At 41.6% G+C, this 21,612-nt stretch overlaps 1 protein-coding gene across 2 annotated transcripts; it reads left to right on the forward strand.

Annotated features, from left to right (window-relative positions):
- The first annotated feature begins 423 nt into the window (after positions 1–423).
- On the forward strand, positions 424–21,380 carry LOC103133984 (gap junction delta-2 protein-like). Of its 2 annotated transcripts, XM_007546016.2 has the most exons (3): positions 424–1,716; positions 4,311–4,367; positions 19,822–21,380. In XM_007546016.2, the coding sequence occupies exons 1-3, from the start codon at positions 1,646–1,648 to the stop codon at positions 20,678–20,680; spliced, it is 987 nt and encodes a 328-aa protein (XP_007546078.1). In that variant the 5' UTR covers positions 424–1,645; the 3' UTR covers positions 20,681–21,380. The 2 variants fall into 2 exon arrangements, with proteins under 2 accessions (XP_007546078.1, XP_007546079.1); XM_007546017.2 differs by lacking the exon at positions 4,311–4,367 and having other exon boundaries at positions 426–1,716.
- Positions 21,381–21,612: the final 232 nt, after the last annotated feature.

Raw genomic sequence — 21,612 nt, forward strand, 5'->3', positions numbered from 1 at the left:
ACGAAAGAGACGATCAAGAGAGAAAGAACATAAGAGGTCACAAGGGTTGGGTCAGATGGCGAAATTAAGAGACAAATAGGGAATTTGATGTAGGAACGACAGTTTTTCCTTTAATGCTTTTGATCTGTGGCACCTGAAAGAGTTCAACGTGCAAAAAAAACAACAAAAGGATTGCGGGGCATGGAGGCACTGTTAGATCTCAAATCCGCCCTTTCTGTGCAACATCAGGCAGAGACAGGCACAGCGGCACAGCAGCAGGCATTCTTGCAAGCATAAGGGAAGCAGCGATCAGGGTAGCAATCCAAGCACATTTACCAGAGGAGGCGAGAAGAAGGAGGGAAGGGGAGGGAGCGAAGGAGGAGGAGAGGGGATGAGAGGGAGCAGATCTATGAGCGGAGAAGGTACAGAGGAGAGGGGGAGGGAGTAGGCAGGAGGGAGGGGGGTGTTGCATGCTCACAGAGTGTGACAGAGATAGAGCGAGAAAGCAAGGAAGCAGGCTCAGGGACAGAGAGGAGAGAGCACAGAGCTCCGAGAGAGGAGATGGAGCACTGAGGCAGAGGCAGCAGGAAGGACTGAGATCTGCACGCAAATGTGAATAGAAGAGAGACAGGAGGGAATCAGTGGAGGTGGAAGAGGAGGAAAGGGAGGGGGGGAGTGATGCCAGATGATGGAACCTAGAAACAGGTTGGACAGCTTTCCATTCCTGCCCTCTGCAGCAGACATGACTCTGGGCTCTGGACTGTGCCGAAATTAGCCAAGGGGACGACGGTGGGCAGGACAGAGGGTCTTCGGAGAGCTGCCTCAGGTTCAGTCTTGCTGGATGCAGTAAGGCAGCTGATTTATTACTGAGGGGCTGGGTGGCAGCGTGTTTGCAAGTGTGTGCGTGTGTGTGTGTGTGTGTGCAGGATTTTATGGGTCTGTGTGGCGCTCCAAGCTGCGGGGAGCGACCATTCCTCCAGTCATAAAGTGACATTCAGCAGGCAGGAGCTTTGTGTTCTGGTGTGGGTCTGCAGTCCACCGTAGGAAGTAGGAGAGAGGGAGTCGGAGCTGTCATCGAACAGAAACTATGTGTGTGTGTGCGCTTACGGTGAGCTTAGTCAAAGTGGATCAGCTCTATGTGTTGTGTGTGAGTGTTTAGGGTAGAGCAGCAAGGGTGCAGCAAAGACAAAGATACACAATGCAAGGACGAGTGGCGAATGACACCAATGGCCGAGAGTGCAGCTGAAGTACAAGGAGTGCCCCAGGGGTAGAAGGGGACGAAGGAGAGAGAGGGAGAGAGAACAGCTAGAGGACAGAAAGAGGAAAGTGGAACAGTGCGAGGGTGATCATGGCTGTCGTACAGTGAGCTATAGCATATGCTGTAGCGCAGAGCGCTGCTGCAGGGGGGAGGACAAGCATCACTGCACTGTGGAGGAGGTACTGGAGAGGTGGGGGGGGGGATGCAGTGAGTTCAGCACCCAGAAAGGGGACGCACCATAGGACAGTCCCAGAAGAAGACACCAACGCCGAGACAAGAAGCCAGGTCAGCGAGTAGAGGTCAGAAAGGACCTGGTGCTCGGTTCAGCCGGTCATAGGCTGGTCCTGCGGGCCAGAGGAAAGCCGAGGGTCCTGTTTCCTGTGACGCCGCTGCTGCCGGTCCATCACCATGGGAGAATGGACTATCCTGGAGAGGCTGCTGGAGGCAGCTGTCCAGCAGCACTCCACCATGATCGGGAGGTAAGGCACTGACAGGCATAAAAATGTTCCTCTCTCATGTTTGTGTTGTTTTAGTGATATTAACTCGAGGTGTGTGCTTTCATGTACAGTACAGTACCTGTGTTGTTTGGAGACCCCCCCCAACCTAAACCCCCAGCTCCTCCTCCAGGCTTGTCCCAGAGCTCTTCCCTCATTTTCTATTTCCACCCTCTCCTCACAATTATCCACCTCTCGCATCACTAGTTAAGGGATAAACTAATTGCACATAATCAATACCAGGCTTTGATAAGCATTATGGTTGATGCAGAGAGGGTCCTTATTTGATACTAGCTAATAGCCTGGGTATTGATAGATTGAGCTTGGCCAAAGACCAACAGGACAGAAGGAGGAGAGGGGAGTAGAAGTGAGAGAGCAAAGATGTGGAAGATGAAAGCAAGGTGAGGAAGGTAGAAATCAAAGGTGGGAGAGATCGACAGTTTTTGTGTTTAACTTTTAGAAAAAGTTTGTTAGCTTCTTATGGCCTGCACTAACCTTCCTCCTTATGATCATAAGCTGGGATAGCTTCTTATGTCCACAGCGAGAACAGTTTGCAGTGATGAGGTGAAGAAGAAAAAAGGTTCTTCTTAGATTGTGAGTCGGGACATGCTGTGGAGACGCTCTGTACAATCTGCGTGAAATATGTGCTCCACATCATCTCTGTGTGATTAATGGGATGCAAAAGTGGAATTTTCCGCTCGACTGAACGCCATCCAAACGTCCCACTTGGATGTTCATTTGGAAAAGTGAACGTTGCCCAGCCTGTGAAACCAGGATGCATCAGAGTGTCATTTGAGAATTTTCTCATTAGAAGACAAAGAAAATAGGAAACCTTTGAATCAGTTAATATGGCTGCTCTCTCTTCATTAACCCTGATCACAGGTAGTCTAGAGGGAGGGCATTCGCTAATCTTCTCCTTTCTAATGTGGCTCTTTTCTTACCCCTTGAAGAAGCAGGAACTGGCTAACACAGTGCCCTGCTATTTAAAAAACAACAACATTTTGTCACAATATAACCACAAACTTTAATGTATTTCATTGTTTTTCATTTGATAGAACAATACACTGATGATGATACTGCAGTGCGTTATAAAGCATAAGCTACAAAATCTAAGAAATGTACCATGCAGATTTATTTTATCCCCTTAACCGTGATACCCATAAATACAATCTAGTGCTATCAGGTATCTAAAGATGCCACCTAAACTGTGTGTCTCAGTAACAACTCCACCAGATACTTTTGTCCCTCTAAAGCTTCCATAAAAGCAGGCAAGAGGTGCATTGTAACTTTGAAGGAACTGCAGAGATCGACAGTTCAGGTGGGCGGATGCAATATTACTTGTGCACTCAACAAATCTGGCCTAAAGATGGAAGATAAAGAGCAAGAAGAAAGCCGTTGTATTTTTACATCAAGTCATGCAGGGGACACAGCAACCATGAAGAAGAAAGTGCCCTAATCATCTGAGACCAGACTTTTTTTTTTTGCTACATGCAAAACACCGTGGATGGAAAAGTAACATTTCGAATTACTCTGAAAACACCATTCCCAGTGTGAAACATGGTGGTGGCGGCGTCATGCTGTGGGGATGATTGGTAGAGTTGAAAGAAGGTACAGTTGGTCAGAATGGTGGCTATAACTGCGTACCACATTTTTCATATGATTTTTAAAATATTTATTATATAACAACAACATCAGTAAAAGTCAATAAAAGCAGTATTAAGTCATGTTTATATATATTTTTTTACTCTACAGTTGTTTGGCACTTTGTGTAGGTCTGTCATATAACATCCAAATGAAATACATTGCAGTTTGTGGTTATAAGTGATCAAATGTGAAAAACTATAATATGTGAAAACTTTTGTAAGGCTCTATACGTACATTATAAATAATCTGCCAAATTTATGATACCGCGACTGCGTCAAAGCAGCACAGATGATGTAGGTCTCTGAGACAGGGGTGGAATATTTTGGGACATGTGTCCTGTCAGCTTTAGATGTGCCCCTGATCCAACACCAGATTCAAATAATTGAATTATCTCTGCATGTGTGTCCGGTGTGTGGGAGACGCCTACATGCGGGACACCAGCCAGTGAGGAATGAGTGATCTGGACTGAGGCATTCCCTGTGGTAGGGAGTTCCCTTCCAACCAAGAGATTTCAGCCAGTTCCTATTTGTTTACTGAAAGAGGAATGACCTATGGATGGTCTAATGTTTTGGTGGGATGAAAACCTGCAAACCAGCTTGATTTAGAGGTGAATTAAGCAATATCTTGGTTCATATAAATCACAAGTTTCCTTTCCACTCTTGGTTTCGTTGCCAATTCTCAGCAAGCTACTTCTAGGCCTGAATCGCTACCCAGACATTTTTCTAACTCCTCTGAGCATCAGCCAAAGCAGAGTTGGCTGTTGAGCAGGAGCTACGACGAGCTAGCCCACCTTCGTGACATTTTCACCAAACTTGGAGAGCTGGTGAAGGAAGTCGGCCCTTTAGGAAAACAAAATGGTACTCATATTTTTCTCCTGAGCCAGAGGAGCAAACAAAGGCTAAAGCGACAGTGAATATTGGAATTACATTCAACAGGTGGCCAGACAAAGGAGACCAAAGGGATGTCCGTGTTGCTCTGTTTCTGCTGGATATGTGAGTAGGCAACTGTTTGCTAATATGTCAGCCATAACAACTTCATAAGCTAGATGCTAACTGTTGTGAACATGTTTTGGAGTCTTTCCGCCCCCTAGTGGTCAAAATAAAGAGAAAAAAAAGAGACTTAAAGCAGCTTTGAAATCCTGTCCTGAATAAATGAAGGCTGAAAATCAATCTCTGGATAATTCAAGCCACCTACAGTCTTACAGAGGCACAGAAGCAACTCTCAATTTGTCTGCTACTTCTCTCAAAAATCATAATGAACACTCTGAAGATGTAATGCTTTCCTGTAACCTTCAGGCATGTGAACATTATAAAAGGTTAACTCATTTAAAAAAAAATAAAGTACCACAGTTAAGGAAGCAGTGCTTTTCTAATTGGTGCAGATCAATTCTCCATGCCTTTTTTTTGTCTTTCAGTGTTGAGAACTATCATACAGAAAGCTTTCTATATGACATAAATTTAGCTATCTAAACGATCCCATGAGCTAGAGAAAACAGCACTCCCCTCCCCTCCATAGGGAGTAGTTTTACAGCAACCACAGCTATGCGATACAGTGCTGATTACGCTGAGATGCTTTGTAAATAATCCCTCTGTATTTGGCCTCCCTCAGACTGTGTTTGTCCTACATGGCTCTTTCTAGTTGATCTCAGGGTATTAATTGTTACATTAGGAGCTTCCCAGTCTGTCTTCGATTCACTTTGACTAGGAAATAGGAGACAAGCTATATTGTCTTTTGTATTCACGTTGTACATCATTTTTGGTCATAGATCCCTGAATTTTTTTTTTTTTTTTCATGTGTTTTTGATATCTAGCCTGTCTGCAGGAAACCCTAATTAAAAATAGTGAAGCGTACAGTAATTTCCATATTATAAGTATTTAACTAGATTATTGCAGCTTATCATGAATCGATGGTCTGGATCTGGGCTTTCTACCTATAGAGAGGCAATTATTTATTTATTTATTTATTTATTTATTTTTGCAGTTTTAACAAATCTACTGAAGATAACAATTTGATTCCAAATCCTAAGCATGTGTCTGCATGGTCAGAACATTACTGACACCTTCCACATTAAATTATGACACTGATGTCTATGGACGTACCAGCAAATTGGAGAATTGTTCACCACTGGCACGGTTTTGTGCTGTGGAGGTGCCTCTTAGATTGTTACTGAGCCACTCCACACCAAATTACATACAAATTTACGCACTGACCTCTATGGGTTGAAAGGTTCAAGTCTACTGCACCACTGACCACCCCAAGCGGTTTAGTTGGGGGTGGTCAGGTGTGCTCCATTGCACTTGTGAACATAAACAACTGTGATGTACTGTGGCACCGTTGTGCATTGTGAAGCCTAACACTTCACAGGGTGTGGCCAGAGCATGCGGCCACTGTCGGAAAGACCGCATCACGACTTAGGAGCGTCCAGCCTGTGTGTGTCGTTTTTCCTTTTTTTGTTTTCAACAGTTCTGCATGTGTGTGCCTGCAGCACAAACACTGTGTGTTTCCCCGAGTAGAAATAGAAGATGTTTCCCTTTGACTGAAAAGTCTTCCCCGCATCACCCTGCAAACACGGTTGCATGCCTGTCATCTTTTTTGGAGCGCCAATCAACAAATGTAGCTCCTCTGTTCGAATGACTAGACTGTCTGATGAAGCTACAATTAAGCTGATTCTTAATTGTAGGTTTTAAGCTAACCTATGCCCAGGCATAGGACAGGTAATTAGCCCAGGAATACAGAAATAGAATCGGACCATCTTCATGGCACGGCATAGGTTAGCTTAATTACGGTCTTGGAAGGAGAATGACAACTGAGAATTGCTTCTGTGCCTCTGACTAACCACAGGTGCTGTGCGTATGGGTGACTCATTCAGAGAGTGATGTTATGTATTGCGATCTGACTGGTCTGTGTACAGTGTGTGCATGGATAACCTAAGTCTGTAATCATGACTACGCAGATAAAGGAAGCATTGTCAAGGCTGCAATAACCCTGTTTGCAGATCAGAACCTTGTGCTTAAAGTTACAACGATGTGGGACTTTGAAGCATTAAATATGTTGAAAATAAGCCGCAGCCTGTCTCAGCTGCTCTGTCAGTTTGGGGAATTAATGACATTTTTGGTTGTAATGGGCAGAGGGAGCTTCCTAAGAGGACAGAGCCAGAGCTATTTGTGCACTCTATGTATTTAATTAATATACATGCTTACAGAGATATTCCAGCCTATTTGATTAGGATTCATAATGGAAAGTACTTAGGTGGCATTAGTCAGCACCGTGCTGCCTGTGCTGTGCCTTGTGTGGATCTCTAAATGCATAACTGTCACAAAAATGAATAACAGATTTTATACTGAGGGCACAGCTGTCTTAAATTGATTTGGCAGCCTTGATAATGTTGGTGGTTGTTTTGTGTCTCATGGGTTTATACATAATTTATTGATGAATCTTCTCTGTTTCCACCTCTGTGAAAAATGTACAAATCCTGATTTGTTCATAAAAGGTCTTGAATTTTTTTTTTCTTTTCAAAAATAACCCTTAAGATTCAGGATTTCTTTTTGTCATATTACAATCATGGCTTTAAAGTTTTTGATTGAAATTTTATCTAACAGACCAACACATAATTATGAAAGATAGGACACATAGTTAGATCTGAAAAGTGTGGTGTGTACTTCTGAGTTGATGGTTTCTAAAACCTCATTCAGATGAAAATACAGCTGCAGCTAGGGGTTTTGGAAAGCTTTGCACAACTGGAGACAACTAGAGTTGATGGAATGCAATAACACCTTCCAAGTCTTGCTACAGCTTCTCGATGGTCTGGACTTTGACTAGGCCATCTAGACATGGATATGCTTTGATCTAATCCATTCCATTGTTGCTTTGGTTTTGTATTTAGGGCTCATGTCCTGCTAAACCCAGTGCCAAGTGTTTTGCAACCTCAAACTGGTTCTTTTCCTGGATTGCCCGCTCTAGCTCCAACCATTTTCTCATGACGTCGACCATCTCTTCTGTTATTCTTGGAGAGAAGCGTCTCTCACAGCATTGCTATACCAATTTTCCATTAAAGCATATTTTGCAGGGTGCACAACTAGTTAATTTCAATAGAAAAAAAAACAAAAAACAAATGTAGACCCACATTTTCATGCTGGTATTTGTGAAAAAATTTCAAAACCGTGTATTATTTTCCTTTCACTTCACAATCACACACTACTCAGTGTTGGTCTATCACAAAAAAGATATCCCATAAAATGCATTTAAGTTAGTGGTTGTAATGTGACAAAGTGTTAAAAGTCCAAGGAATAGTCTATTAATAGTTCTTGCACCATACAAGTGATTTTTTTTTATACACACATATTACAATTTGTACATAATGCAAATACAGTGCTTGTTCCTGCAGGGAAAACAAATGCTTATTAACTGCACTGATCTGCCAAAAGGATAACTAAATGTGGACGGCTGGAGTCTAGCATCTCCCACCATCTGCTTTTGTTCGATTTTTTTTTTTTCATCCCCCTGTGTGATGTCAGCTATACAGAACAGTAACACAATACTGACAATAAAAAACCTAAGCCATTAGCTCTAACACACAGCGTACTTGAGAAAAAAAAAAGTATTTACATAATACATAATGCACAGGTTAACCAAGGGTTACCCAGCGGATGCTCCTTAATGTAATAGGATTTGATGTCTTGCAGGTAGGGGGAAAAAAAGGAAAGGGAGGAAGGAAAGAAAGGAAGAGTGTCGATGCATCTTCAACAAGACTGCAATGCTGTAGTCACGCCAGCGCCAAAGACTAATAGAGGAGTAAGAAAGCACACGAGGCAGCAATAAATGGAAGCATAGAAGGATCTAAGGAAAGATCAAATGATAAAGCCTGCCAATGGATAAAAAGGAGAAGTTGTGGAGATAGAACAACAAAAAGAAAAAAAAAACTGCATTTAGGGAGAGTAGGACGCAGAGGAAGCAGAAAAAGTTTTCTCTCCGCAGAGGCTCGGTCCAGGGAATCTGTGTCAGAGCTGCTTCCTTTTGGAGCCGGTGCTGAAATAAAGAGAAAAAGAGGCAGATTATGTGTAACATGAATTTAGGAGTTTAGCTAAAAAAAAACAAAAAACTTTTTGGTATGCTAATTTCTTACTCAGCATATATAAGAGGCATTTTTGTGTAAAATAAAGTTGGTGTAAATGTCCAAATCAGTCCCCCCCACTTCATATCCTATACAAGCATAACAAACTCAATCTATTATTTATAATCTATCACTTCTCACTTCAGCATTAGAAGTCATAAATTCTTAATAAATGTTGTGCGCTGCCTGTTTCGAGTTGCAACACGTGTCAAGTCATTCATTAAAAATGGATGCAGAACTGACCGGCCTTTTTATGCGGAGAACAAAGTGGCAAACGAAACGCCTCGCTGCCGCGAAAGCTCGGAAAAAAAGGGAAAGGAGAGCCGCGCAATGCTGGATGACACTTGGAAATCCTTGTTTGCTGAATTTAAGAGCAGAAAGCACACAGTGTCTGCCGCTTTTCACTCTTGTGGGTTTTAAAGGACACATTCTCTTCACTTTTCCCCTATATGGGTCAGGATATCCACAAGACGGAAGTACCCTGCATTAAGGAGGGCACTCTAGTTCTCCTAAAATAATCCAAGACACAAGAATGCTCTGCTAGAATTGAGGGCATCACCATATCAGAAACACGAAGACGGGACACATTTCATGTAACTTTCAAAAGCCTTACTCTGAGAAAGACCCGTTCTGCCGCAGAGAGGGATTTTGATGCAAAGGGGAACATTGTCACCAATATTCAAGCGACGGGTTAGAAATCGTAATCCATCATCCACTGCTGCTGTGATTTGAAATGAAGTGTTTCTGCATGCGTCCAGAGTCGCCATTGCTTTATTTGTGCAGTAATAGCTGATGCTGAATATCATTGATTATTCTATTCGACGGGGCGATTTTTGCAGATAAGCAGAGTTCGGCTTTAGTTCAGCACCGGCTGTTATTCGTTTTAGCAACCAATCAGCAATGTGTGTTATTTGTGCAGATTTTATAAGGCGCTACGTATGTGAACTCTATGAATCACATGCATGATTCATATTTCCATAACTTGGCACATGTAAGGAGGCATTTACAACTCCCAAGCATCCATGTCAGTACATTACTGCTTGTTCTATTGGACTGTAAGCTGATTGAACTGAGTCTTTAGAGATTACCTGGCAAAGACTAACAATAGGAGTCTAACCAAATCAATGAAACTGCCTGTAAAACAAACCAACCTTTCAAACTGCGAGAACTAAAGAATCTGTAACTGTACGTAACCCTCCATCCATCGGGGAAAAAGCAGGAGATTAGTTTTTTCCCTGCACTAATGTTGAGCTCCATATACGTAAAAACAGATATTTACTTTCTTGCAGATTTCAAAAATCATAAATTACCAAAAAAAAAACAGCGGTGATTAGCCAATTTCAGGTTAAATTTCACGACCCATGCACAGTCCAGTACAGTAAAATAACACTTCATTACCGCTGCTTCCCACTTAACAGACTCACCAATGATGTTGCAGAATCCAGTTTTCTGGAGAGCAACAGCTATTTTATCAGTACATACAGTTTTTATTAAACTCACGTTTTCTCCTGCTGACGATGTTTTCATAGGGCTAAGTGCTAGGCTAGTGGTAGAATTTATTCTCTCTGTTTTGGTATGACTTGTTGATATTTTGGCCTGTCAGATATTTCAATAAAGTTTGAGGAGGTCACCTGTAGACAAATGAAAGATTTTATGCTTCCCTTTAAACGTTGATAAAATTTAATGACTAATGTTTCAGCCAAGGGCAACACAGGAGAGGCTGCATGGCACAGACAAACAGGAAGTGAATGTCACTGTCAAGGATATCGCGCAGCTTGTTGGGCTGAATCAGCAAAATAATATGCATATTCTGTTATAAAGTTCTGCAAACTGTAGCATTTTTAAATACAGCATTATAGCTGGGTTCAAACTGAAAATGTATGTAAAATTATTCCCATTGATAAAGCAAGATTAATTTGAGGGGTATACACGCTCAAAATAAAAAAAATAATTCAATAAGGATCTTAGTGGGTATTTGCATTTCCTGTCAATGGCTCGTGGGTGTTCCTCTCGGTCATGCACAGTAGATCAAATATGTAAAAAAATATGTGGCCGTACACCACAGTCGGTTTTGACGTTGTAGATCTAATTCGAAGCTTTCAAGTGTGAGCTGAGTTTCTAAATAACATGGAGGAAAAAGCGAGGGAGAAATATTTAAATGAGCTTTCGATTGTTGCTTTCCTTTCTGCTTTCTGCTAATGCTATCATGTGCACAAAATCAGAACGAGGTTGAACCCGTTTCTACAGAGCTGTTTGTTATGTCTGATTTATATTTTGCAGCAGGGCGATGACTGTAAAATAAAGATTAGGGTTTTCCACCTGCTGCGACTTGGAGTAAACCATCATAAATGGTCAAAGTAACAGGAAAAGCATTGAAAAAGTCGATTGTAACAATGGCTGTAATCCCAATCAACATTTTTATATTGCTTAATGAGAGGGGCAGACATTTTGACATTCCATTTTGTGTTAAATTATTTGAATGACATTTTTCATCACAACATTACGTAGTATAACCAAAGGTAGACAAAACAGCAGGGACTGACAGATCCTACATCAACAGCAACTTGTTTTTTAGGGTCACACAGGCAAAATCTCTGCGTTGAAAAATTCACAGCTGAACTTGTTTCAAGCTACGAAAACTGTAGCGAGTGAGTTGCCTGACAGCTTGAACTCCCTGTGATTTACTTTGGTGAAGTTTTTTTTTTTTTAATTTTCCCTGCAAAGCTTTAATTTTGAACAAAATTATTCATGGACATTTCAGTGTTAATGTCAGATCAGATTTTCTTCCACATCCTCGGAGACCCGTCCACATCTTCGCTTTCTCCTGCACAAGATGCCCAAGTGGGGCTGAGCCAAGCCGGTCGAGTCAGGGTCCAATATGACGGAAGAGGAAAACATGTCCGTGTCATCTGCTTCAGCTTTGTTCAGAGTACAACAAATAACAGATAACGTATTTTTGTTTAATTCAAACTAACATGTTTAAGGAAAAAATATATATATTATTGGAATATTTTCTACATAAATGGCTGCAGAAAGGTGACATTTAATTTAGCAAATGATTTTAATGGTGGATTGAATGTTTCCTTAAAACAAAGGGGGAGGGGTAAAGTAAAGCAATCAAAGACTAATCTCCAAAAATAAATGTTTTGCTCTGAGTTAAAATCGTATTCCTGACATGTTTGTCTCAGAAATTCTGACGAGCAAATAAATGATTTATGGAATATTTTTTAAAAGCACTCATTTTGATCCAATCAGCATAAAGTGCTGGTTTGGACTCAAATGGAAATGCTGGTGTGATTCATTTGAAGCTTTATTTCAGATGTTCTGTACGCACAGGCATTGGCGTTCTTCGCTTGAATAGAAATGAAAGGGTAGTTTCAGGTGACATAAAGACAAATGAGATGTGGAAAAGCCGGACCTGGTGTGCGCCGCAGTCATGCATGGTTAGGCTGTGGAAATGACAGAAAAGCTGTGTTTAATCACAATCCTTTAGCTATTTCTTTTTTTTTTTTTACCTCATACCTGTTGGGCGCCTCAATCTTTATTTTTCCTCCTTTTTCGCGTTCTTTATTCCTGTTAAACAGCTGGAGTTCAATTCCCTCAGAGATGCTGAATGAAGTAGTGAAATACTTCTCTGTGACTATTAATTCTTGTTATACGAACAAAACCTAGAGATTTTAATTCTAAAATCATAAGGAAACAACAGAATCTCTTACAAATCTGTTAATTGAAGCGCCTCAGCTGAGGGAACACAAATTTAGCCCGTATTAAAAGTAATTGTTGGGCCCACTTTCAGCGGCACCCCTGGCTGCCCGCTTCACTGCCTGATACGTGGGCAAAGCCTGAAACTATTAACAGTTTAAGAGGGGAGTGCGGATGAGGAAATGAGGGATGGGAGAAAAGAAATGTCTGCACTCTGATAATTAAGCTGCCTAATTTTGAGGCCTGGTAAGGTCTTTATTCATTACACGGTGCCATCAGTAATCAGTGGAGCTTATTATTGAGAGCTTATGGGCGGGAGGGATATTTTTACCAACTCTAATCGCGAACACCCTTCCAGAAACTTTTGTAATAATTTACACCTTAAGTTTTGTTGCTAAAGGTGCAGTAAGTTAGTTTTCTGCTATGTAAATTATTCTCAATATGAACGCTCTCTTGAGTTAAGGTTTGGTTTTGAGCATTAGTGACCTGACAGCATCAAGAAAACCAAGAAACACAGAAAAAAGGTTAGGGAAAAAGTTATTGTGGAGCAAAATGATATATTTTTTAAAAAGATCCTTGTAATTCTGTGGTGACGAATCAAGGCTCGTTGAACTTGATCTATTTTTTAGATTAAGAAAATTTAAGTTGATGTCTTTGAGAATTTACTAAAAGTTAGAGACATTCTTGCTTTTTTTTTTTTATAGCTGTAAACAAATACTTCACATCTCCACGAAAGCACAAACCCCACTGCAAAATATGGTGGTGGCAGTATCATACTGTGGGTACGCTTCCTGACACATGGAAGCTGGTTAGAAGAGATGGGAAGATCAGTGGAGTTAAAATCTTCATATTTCTGGTAACTTTTAGTAATTGAATCACCTAATTTTGGGGCGGGGTGAATGCTTCAGGACCGATTCTCTGATTCTGCATGCACAGAATGTTTTACATGTTTTAAAGCAAGCAACTATTTTATGCGAGAGGGAAAAGCAGTGTGTTTGCTGATGCATCTGCTCTTGTGCCATAGGGGGGCTCTGTTCTCCCTGAAGGCCTTCGGCAGCAGCTGTTGTATGAATGAAGTTTTTTTGTTTGTGTGTGTGTGTGTGTGTGTGTGTGTGTGTGTGTGTGTGTGTGTGCGTGAAAGCCTCTGGGAAAGACAGGGCTTGCATGTCCAGCCAACACACCAGCTGAAGAGCAGCAAGCATAAAGTGAAACACAAATCACGCAGGTCAGTCAGCAGACTCGTTCGAAGGGTTTCTCGAAGCGAAGCGCAACGCCCGAATCTCCGCTTCCTCCACTTGTCGTCCCTCCAGACCTTTACTTCTGCTTGCCCACAAGCCGCTGTCGGTCTTTGAAGTTTTAGGAAAATGCCAACTGTCGTCTCTGCGGCACAAATAGATAAAAATGAGAAGCTCTGAATGTGAAGCCACGTGGGGCGGGGGGAGAATGGGAGACACATCAGTTTTCTTCAAATCCTGAAACGTCTATTGGACAGCGATGGGGGATTTCAGAGGCCTCTGAAATTATAATCATTAGTCTCAACTAAGAGGCAGTCCTCTGGGAGGAAGGCAGCTAAATGAGGTGATGAGAAGGAGACTGATGTGGGTGATCTTTTTTTTTTTTTAACCCATCACTTAAAGAACCTTTTGCTGAGGGATCCATTTGTTGAAACGCCTGAATCTTTTTCATGTTGTCTTAAGCAATTTTGCTCAGCAAGTGAGTTTATTTTTAGAGCATTCCCTTGGGGCGTAAGAACACTTAAGATTCTGAACCCCCCTTTTTTTTCATTAATTAAATGGGGAAAAAAAGGGGGGTTATTGAATATTCTGCAGGTTCAGGCCTCTGGGCTTTACTGTCCTGATCTGCTCCAGCTAACAGTATTGGCTTGTTATTCTGCGGGACTTAAAACACTGATGTTTGCAGATAACCTCAGTGCACTGCGTTCTGCTAATGCAGCAATCCGCCTCATGCTGATTATCCTGTTACCCAGCGCTGGTGCGCACACACACACACACACACACACACACACACACACTTTGTGTGTTTTCAAACTCTTGAAAACACACAAAGCGTTCAATACATGCAATGTCTTGGGATTTTTTCTTTTTTTTTTTTTTAAATGACAAAAATTGCTTCAGCACAGACTGAATGACCGTAGCTGCAGTATTGAACATCCACAGGTTAAATCTGCAAAGTAACCACTGAGGTGAACAAAGCTGCAGTGAGAAAACCGCAGCCAGAAACGGCTGCCGGCACTGCGACGTCAAACAAAAGGTTTACCCGCATTTGTCCTCAATAATATTGCAAAAGATCCAATCAATTAGACACATCAGTTTTCTCACTTCAAAATATTCTATTATTGTTTTAAGAAACAGATGTAAGTTAATTAGATCAGAGTTATAAAGTGAAAGAAGAAGTGCATAAATACAAATATTTTACACAGGACAAAATATGAAAAGTGTGGTGCCATTTGTATTCAGCCTTTCTTACCTTAACACCCCTCAATAAAATCTAATATGATTAACTGTTTTGGAAAAATTACTTCCTTGGTATATAAAGGATACATGTACATGAAACAGAATAATTATGGAAGAGTACCAAGAACATAAAGCAATGTTGGAAAAAAAAAGCCGTATAGCAACATGTTGAAGAAGGCGTTCTGCTCAGATGAGATCCAGACTGAACTTACAGTAAGATAAGGTGGTGGCAGTATGATGCTTTGGAGAAGAGAAGCTTGCCACAGTTTATGGGCGGGTAGATGGAAAGCAATGATCCAAAACAAGCAGTCAGACCTTTAAAACCATTAAAAAAATAAAATAAAATAAATTATGGGTTACTTTCTGTTGGTCTTAGATTCAAAATCCCAGTAACACACACTGACGTGTGTGGTTGCAACTGATCAAATTGTCAAAAAAAAAGAAAAAAAAGTACAACACAGAAGAGTATTTCTGCAAAGCACTGCAAGTAGCTTATTTAATTAAAAAATCTACTTGGTATTTATGCAGCCGCTTTCCGCTTTCAATACGCATAAAAGAAGGATATACAAGAAAAGCATAAAAAGAGTTACCCTCGTGAATCAAAGTTAGAGAAATATCAACCTAAAATCTTTTTTATTATTAGTCACTTCAGGTAAAATGGGGAATTTATGATCAATCATACATTTTAAACCCAAAAGAGACTTTTATTCAGCACGAGCACATGTTCAAACCTGACATGGAGGTAAAGAGCTTAACAAACCTCTTCACAATTTCAGCAACAGATTACAGAGCTGCTGCTCCCTCACGTAGGATGTGGTAACTGCTATTCTTAACATAAATAAGTAAAACACATAAAGAAAGAAAAAAATCTTTTTTGACCGTTTTGATACAGTATGAGTCATACTCTTGAAATATCTCTGAATACTGCAGATGTTTCTGTTTTATTTTCAGGAACTGAAAGGCGTTCAAGCCTCCATGAGTTCAGATCGTCACACGCTTGTAGTTTACGGTTAAACCTCCGATTCCTATCTGATTCTATTTCACTTAATTTTATAATCTAAGAAGATAAATCACCCGATGATCACACGGTGTGAAAAAAACAATTCTATAAAAACATATGTCATCATGTCAGGGACTTGAATTGTCTTGCACCATCTGTGTAAAGGTTGTAGATTGTGTAACAGATCGCAGCAGCTTTAATTAAAATGAACAGCATGCCGGTTAGTTTACTTTAAAGTACTAACAAAAGGATCGCAGTATATGTGAGGTGAGAGTGTTTATAAAAGGAACGAAGCCACAAATGAATGCGCACAGAAATGACTCTTGAGAGTTCAGACCACCACTAATTAAACCTCGGATATAAGCCTCAGTAAGCTGGATGAGAGGAGTGTTTAATGAGCAGGCCACTGGTTTGCACCGAACATCTTTCATATTTCCAGTTGACTGCTAAGTGGTTATATGCTAAATTACGTTGCAGGGATCGTATACGTTGTTGATTATTGGTGAAACAAGCCATCTGTTGCGAAACAGCTTCTGTAATAGATCAGACAGAAACAGAAGCAACACAACAAAATCGTTTCCGCGTCAGAAAACCGCCTCGTCTTTGAGTTCTTCACCATGTTAGCGTTGGAGGTAGGGGACTGAATTAGTTTTACCACGCAGTATGTGTGTAGTCTTTATTGACAAGGGGAAAAAGGTTGATTTTTAACTGAAACGCAATGTAACTTTTGTCGATTAAAACAGAATGTGAACAAATATTACAGTTAAATATATGCAACCAAAAACGTTCATGTCTGCTTGCATCAAATACCGAGTGGAGGTTTTTGATACGAGGGAAATGGCTCTCCACCCAGAGTGTTATCGTATGTATGAGCGTTACACTGTTCAGCACCATAAAGAAAACGCTGCCCGACTGAGTGTTCCTGCATGTGTTTGCATTTCCACTAAATGGAAAATAGTTGCCCCCATGTTGGGGCACATTGCAAGCACAGTTTTCAAACACAGTTTCCATTTCCGAAAACAAAACTAAAGGGGAACTGTTCAAAATTATTCAGAGCTTTACGCAAGAAACGGCCAAAGGTGCATCAGTTTCCACTCAAACGCTTCGCTGCCGAACCCCCTGATCCTACCGAGGCTGAGCGAACAGAGCCACGACGCTTCATGTAAATTACATGCAAGATCTTAAATTCAAAACATGCAGGGAAGCTGCGCTCAGTCGGGTTATCAAGCACACTCAGAGTCAGCGTAGCATAGGCACTCACAGCTGCTTTGAGCACAGGCTGCTGGATGTGTTCACCATTTTTGCACACATGGCTGAGTCTTTCTCTTTGTTTCTGCATCCCCAAGTCTGTCTTTAAAAAAAAAAAAAAAGTATCACACACAAGCTGATAAACACAGGTGGGGCAGAAACAGCCGTAATGCAACACTGCTCTATTTTAAGTCTGCTTTATGTCAACACATGCCCCTCTCTGCTCTTATCTTCACCTGTCTTTCACTTTGCTTTAACAAGCTGTCACCCCAGTCACGCTCTTCAGAGACGTTTATTATTTCCCTCCCCTAGGAAACCTGGATTCAGACACTTTCCCTTCGCTTTTATCAATCTTTGCAGTGCTTTTTTCCCCCTAACTTTGTTCTTTCCTCCTTCCAGAATTTTCCCCCTAGTGCAGGTAGAAAGTGTGGCAATCCACTTGTTCGTAAAAGAGACATCAATACCGCTTCACTTTAACCCTCCCTAGAAGCACGGATCCTTAGTGAATGCCATCTTCCAGGGGTTTTCTAACCTATTTTCTCTGTCCCCTAACTTGCACAGTGAGTGTCCCTGTTGTGCGCAGGAGCAAGTGTTTTAAAAGTGATTACCTCCTCCATGCAGGAGGGCTACAGGCACATCCTCTGCATTGTGGCGTGAGTATCGGGGAGCCCCCGTGATGCGCAGGCTTTCCTTGCTCATTAAAAAGAGCTGAGTGTGCAGCCCTAAAGCCCCAGTCCTCCTCCGCAGTGCCCAAGCTGGATCGACACCAGAATGTAACAGTGCAGCACATCAGTCTCTCAGAGGCCTTAAAAAGCAGCTGCACCACTCTGTAGCTCTGCTGCTCCCCGGACACGGCTTTCTATAACTGCAGCAGCGCTCTAATAATGCTCAATGGGAGGTCCTGACAGGTTTTAGAACAGCCACCCTTGACAGCTCAGCATTTATGCGTCGGGGAGAAAAAGCTGACAATAGTTTGACGACGTGAGTCTTGAAGGAGAGTCTTTGTTTTAACAAGTACAAAGAATTTAAAAGCGATGCGTTGCCAAAAGCGCTTAAACTGTGATGCTTAGACGTAGATTAAACCTTTCCTGGTGGCCATGAGGGTCAAAGTGCAGCAGCATGTAGAAAACCCTTCAGTGTAACAGAGAAGTTAATTGCGATCATTGTTGCAGTTGCGGTAAAAAGAGAAGACACCATCAATAAGTTTAGCGGTTTATTTGTGCATGATGAAGGATTTTGCTTCCTCCTTGTTTAATAAATAACAAGGTGGTGGAATCTAAGATTTGTGGGGTTTTTACACTTAAAAAACATTAACATAAAAAGTGAACATCTGAAGGTCCGTTCGTTTAAATGTTAAAACCCAGAAGGTTTTACCATGAATTTACCATTTACGTGTCGTCTCCAGGGGATTCGTTCACATTAATTCAGGTCAATTCAACTCGATTTAACAGAAAACCGCTTACAGCGCCAACACTCAAGTCACGTGTCAGCCCACTTTAAAGAGGAGAACTACATTTGATTCAGTTTGGATCAAGCCAATCTCTTCCTGCAGCACAAATCATGTCAAACCAGAAACAATTTCATTTACATAAAATCCATGTAATTCAACTAACTTGGATTTGGTTACTAAATTTTAATTTCAGATAATTTAGAACTTCAGTCAGTGCAATCAGCTCCTCTGAGTGTAGTTAATCAATTCAACACTGTACGGTTCAGTTCCTTTCAATAGAATATATTGCTACTCAACTCAGCTAAGATCAGTTGAATTCAGTTTGGTGAGTTTTCTTATTGCACCAGGACACAACCAGTTACTGTCAATGAAGCTCAATTAAATTCACTTCAGCCCAATTAGATTCAATTTAATGGAGGCAGAATCAGTGCATGCCTCGTCACTTTAAAGAAAATAAAATCAATCTGATTAATTTTGTTTTTAATTAGGTGTTTTAAGCACAAATACATAAAATAAATTGTTCAGCTAATTTCTCCAGAACTCAGTCTTTTAAGTTTGTTTAAACTAAATTAATCTCAACTATGCTTATTTCAAGAATGCTCATTGTAATGTCCAAGTGAACAGAATTGAGTAAAGTTTAGTTTATTTCAGTTCATTGCAAATTAACTAACAGCAGTTAATTTAAACCCAACTCAGTTCAGTTCAGCTTATCTGAATTTAGGTCAACAGCAACAACTTTTGTTCTATTTATTACAGTTCAGTTTATTTTCACTTTGATTGAATGTTGAATGAAATTCAATTAATAGTGTTAGGTCACTTTAAGCTATTTAAAAAAAATCAATTCAGTTCAGTTTAGTTCTGTTTAACTTCACATCCTATTTGTTTCACATCGAGTCATGCATTTATTTGTTTCTGTGTTTTCTGCAAAGTTTCTGCTTGATTGATGTGTTGAATATAATATAAGGGAGTTTTAATATTTTTGCTTCTTTTTTGTCCCATTTCGAAGGTTAAAGCTACTTGCTACAGGAAAAAGCCATTTTAACTGTTATATGTAAAGATTACATACATTAAGAGAAAGTGTCAACCTCTTCTGTTTTACTCTCTCTTGATCAGTGGTCTAACATGAACACAGTTTTACTGCATAGTTTGTTTCAGCATCTGAATAGTCGCAGGATTGAACACAAACACAAGTAGTCTAAAACTTACTTTCTTGCTGAGTTTTCAAGTGATTAGTGACCTATAAAATTATGTTTATAGCTTCAGCTTAGAAAAAGTAAAAGTCACGAGCAAAAGGAAAAAATAATTTAGAATATAGTGAACAAGAATTTCAGCATCTAAACTGAACAGTCTCACTCACACAGACAGGTTTCCCAGCAGATTGGCACATCTGCTCCTCATTAACTGATGTCGTCTTTCTCCGCTCCCCTGCCTGCCTGTTCCTTCTTCTTTTGTGTCTCTGCAGGATCCTGCTGACAGTGGTGGTGATCTTCCGTATCCTCATAGTCGGGATAGTGGGCGAGAAGGTGTATGAAGACGAGCAAATCATGTTTATCTGCAACACCATGCAGCCCGGCTGCAACCAGGCTTGCTACGACAAGGCGTTCCCCATCTCGCACATCCGCTACTGGGTCTTTCAGATCATCCTGGTGTGCACGCCGAGCCTGTGCTTCATCACGTACTCCGTCCACCAGTCCGCCAAAGCGCGTGACCGCAGCTACTCCCTGCTCCACTCGCACATGGACCACCACGGACACGGTCACCACGGTCGCCACCACGACCACCACGTTCGCAAACTGCACTCCCGCAACATCAACGGCATCCTGGTGCACCCCGAAAGCAAGGACGACCACGACATGGACGTCAAGGAGATCCCCAACGGACCCCGAGGGGCCCTTCCCACGCACAAAAGCTCCAAGGTGCGGCGGCAGGAAGGCATCTCCCGCTTCTACGTCATCCAGGTGGTGTTCCGCAACGCCTTGGAGATCGGCTTCTTGGCCGGCCAGTACTTCCTGTACGGCTTTAACGTCCCGGGGATGTTCGAGTGTGACCGCTACCCCTGTGTGAAGGAGGTGGAGTGCTACGTGTCTCGTCCGACGGAAAAAACTGTCTTCCTGGTCTTTATGTTCGCTGTGAGCGGCATATGTGTGCTGCTCAACCTGGCCGAGCTCAACCACCTTGGATGGAGGAAGATAAAGACGGCCATCCGGGGTGTGCAGGCCCGAAGGAAGTCCATCTGCGAAGTACGCAAGAAGGACGTCTCACACCTGTCCCAGGCCCCGAACCTGGGCAGGACCCAGTCCAGTGAGTCAGCGTATGTCTGACAGAGGCTTCTCCGCCTGGGAGCTCGAGGACCTTTGAAACTTTGGACGAGAGCTTTTCCCCGGCCTGCTCAGTAGGACACAAGACTGGCCACTGAACCCTGACTGGTCAAGCGCACAGACTGTGCAGTCACAACACGACATGTCACCCAAAAGAGTTTTTGACACTTGAAGACAAAAAGAACCACCCGTGAAAACTTGTATGTCCAGTTTTCTGACCTCTGACCTCTCCCTGGGTGACACTAGGTGCTTTCAGAGAAACTAACACTGAAACTGAGCATTTACAAATAACACTAAGATACTGTAAAGATAGTCTGAGGTTGAAAAATCTACAGTTCTTTCTTAGTTGCCTTTGCTGTAGGTCAGAAAAAAAAGATGATGTAATTTTTTCCATATGTGCATATGCAAGAGCTTACGCGAGTGCGTGCATGCATGCATACGCAGGAGAGAGAGTGTGTGTGTGTGTGTGTGTGTGTGTGTGAAGCTGAATGCTAAATTATTCTGAATTACTGAAAGTAAGATAGTTATTTCTCATTGTTGGAGAATAGTCACTTGATGGATAAATAAGCACCTTTTTTCTTATACGACCATAATCTACGAGCACTAGAATGACCCGTGTGAACTGGAACACAGTATTTGTGTTGTATTGTTGTTGTCGCTGCAGGATTTTTGTTTTGGGGGGGGAAAAAAGAAAAAAAAAAACGTCACACTTCGTCATGTGCTTTGATGGATCAGATGCCACAAAGAACACGGACTGACAATGAGTTTTATTTCCAACACTGTGTCGGTGCTCTTCGTTGCTCCCGGTGCCTCTGAGATACGCCGTTTACGCTCAGAACCGAAAAACCACGCCAGTATCCTTACGTCAGCTTGTAAAATGCTCTCGCTGCCGAGGGCTTGTGATGGAGTAATTACACGCAGGCCTTTTTTGAGTT

The sequence above is a fragment of the Poecilia formosa genome, unplaced genomic scaffold (assembly GCF_000485575.1).
Source record: "Poecilia formosa unplaced genomic scaffold, Poecilia_formosa-5.1.2 Scaffold14, whole genome shotgun sequence".
Taxonomy (NCBI): domain Eukaryota; kingdom Metazoa; phylum Chordata; class Actinopteri; order Cyprinodontiformes; family Poeciliidae; genus Poecilia; species Poecilia formosa.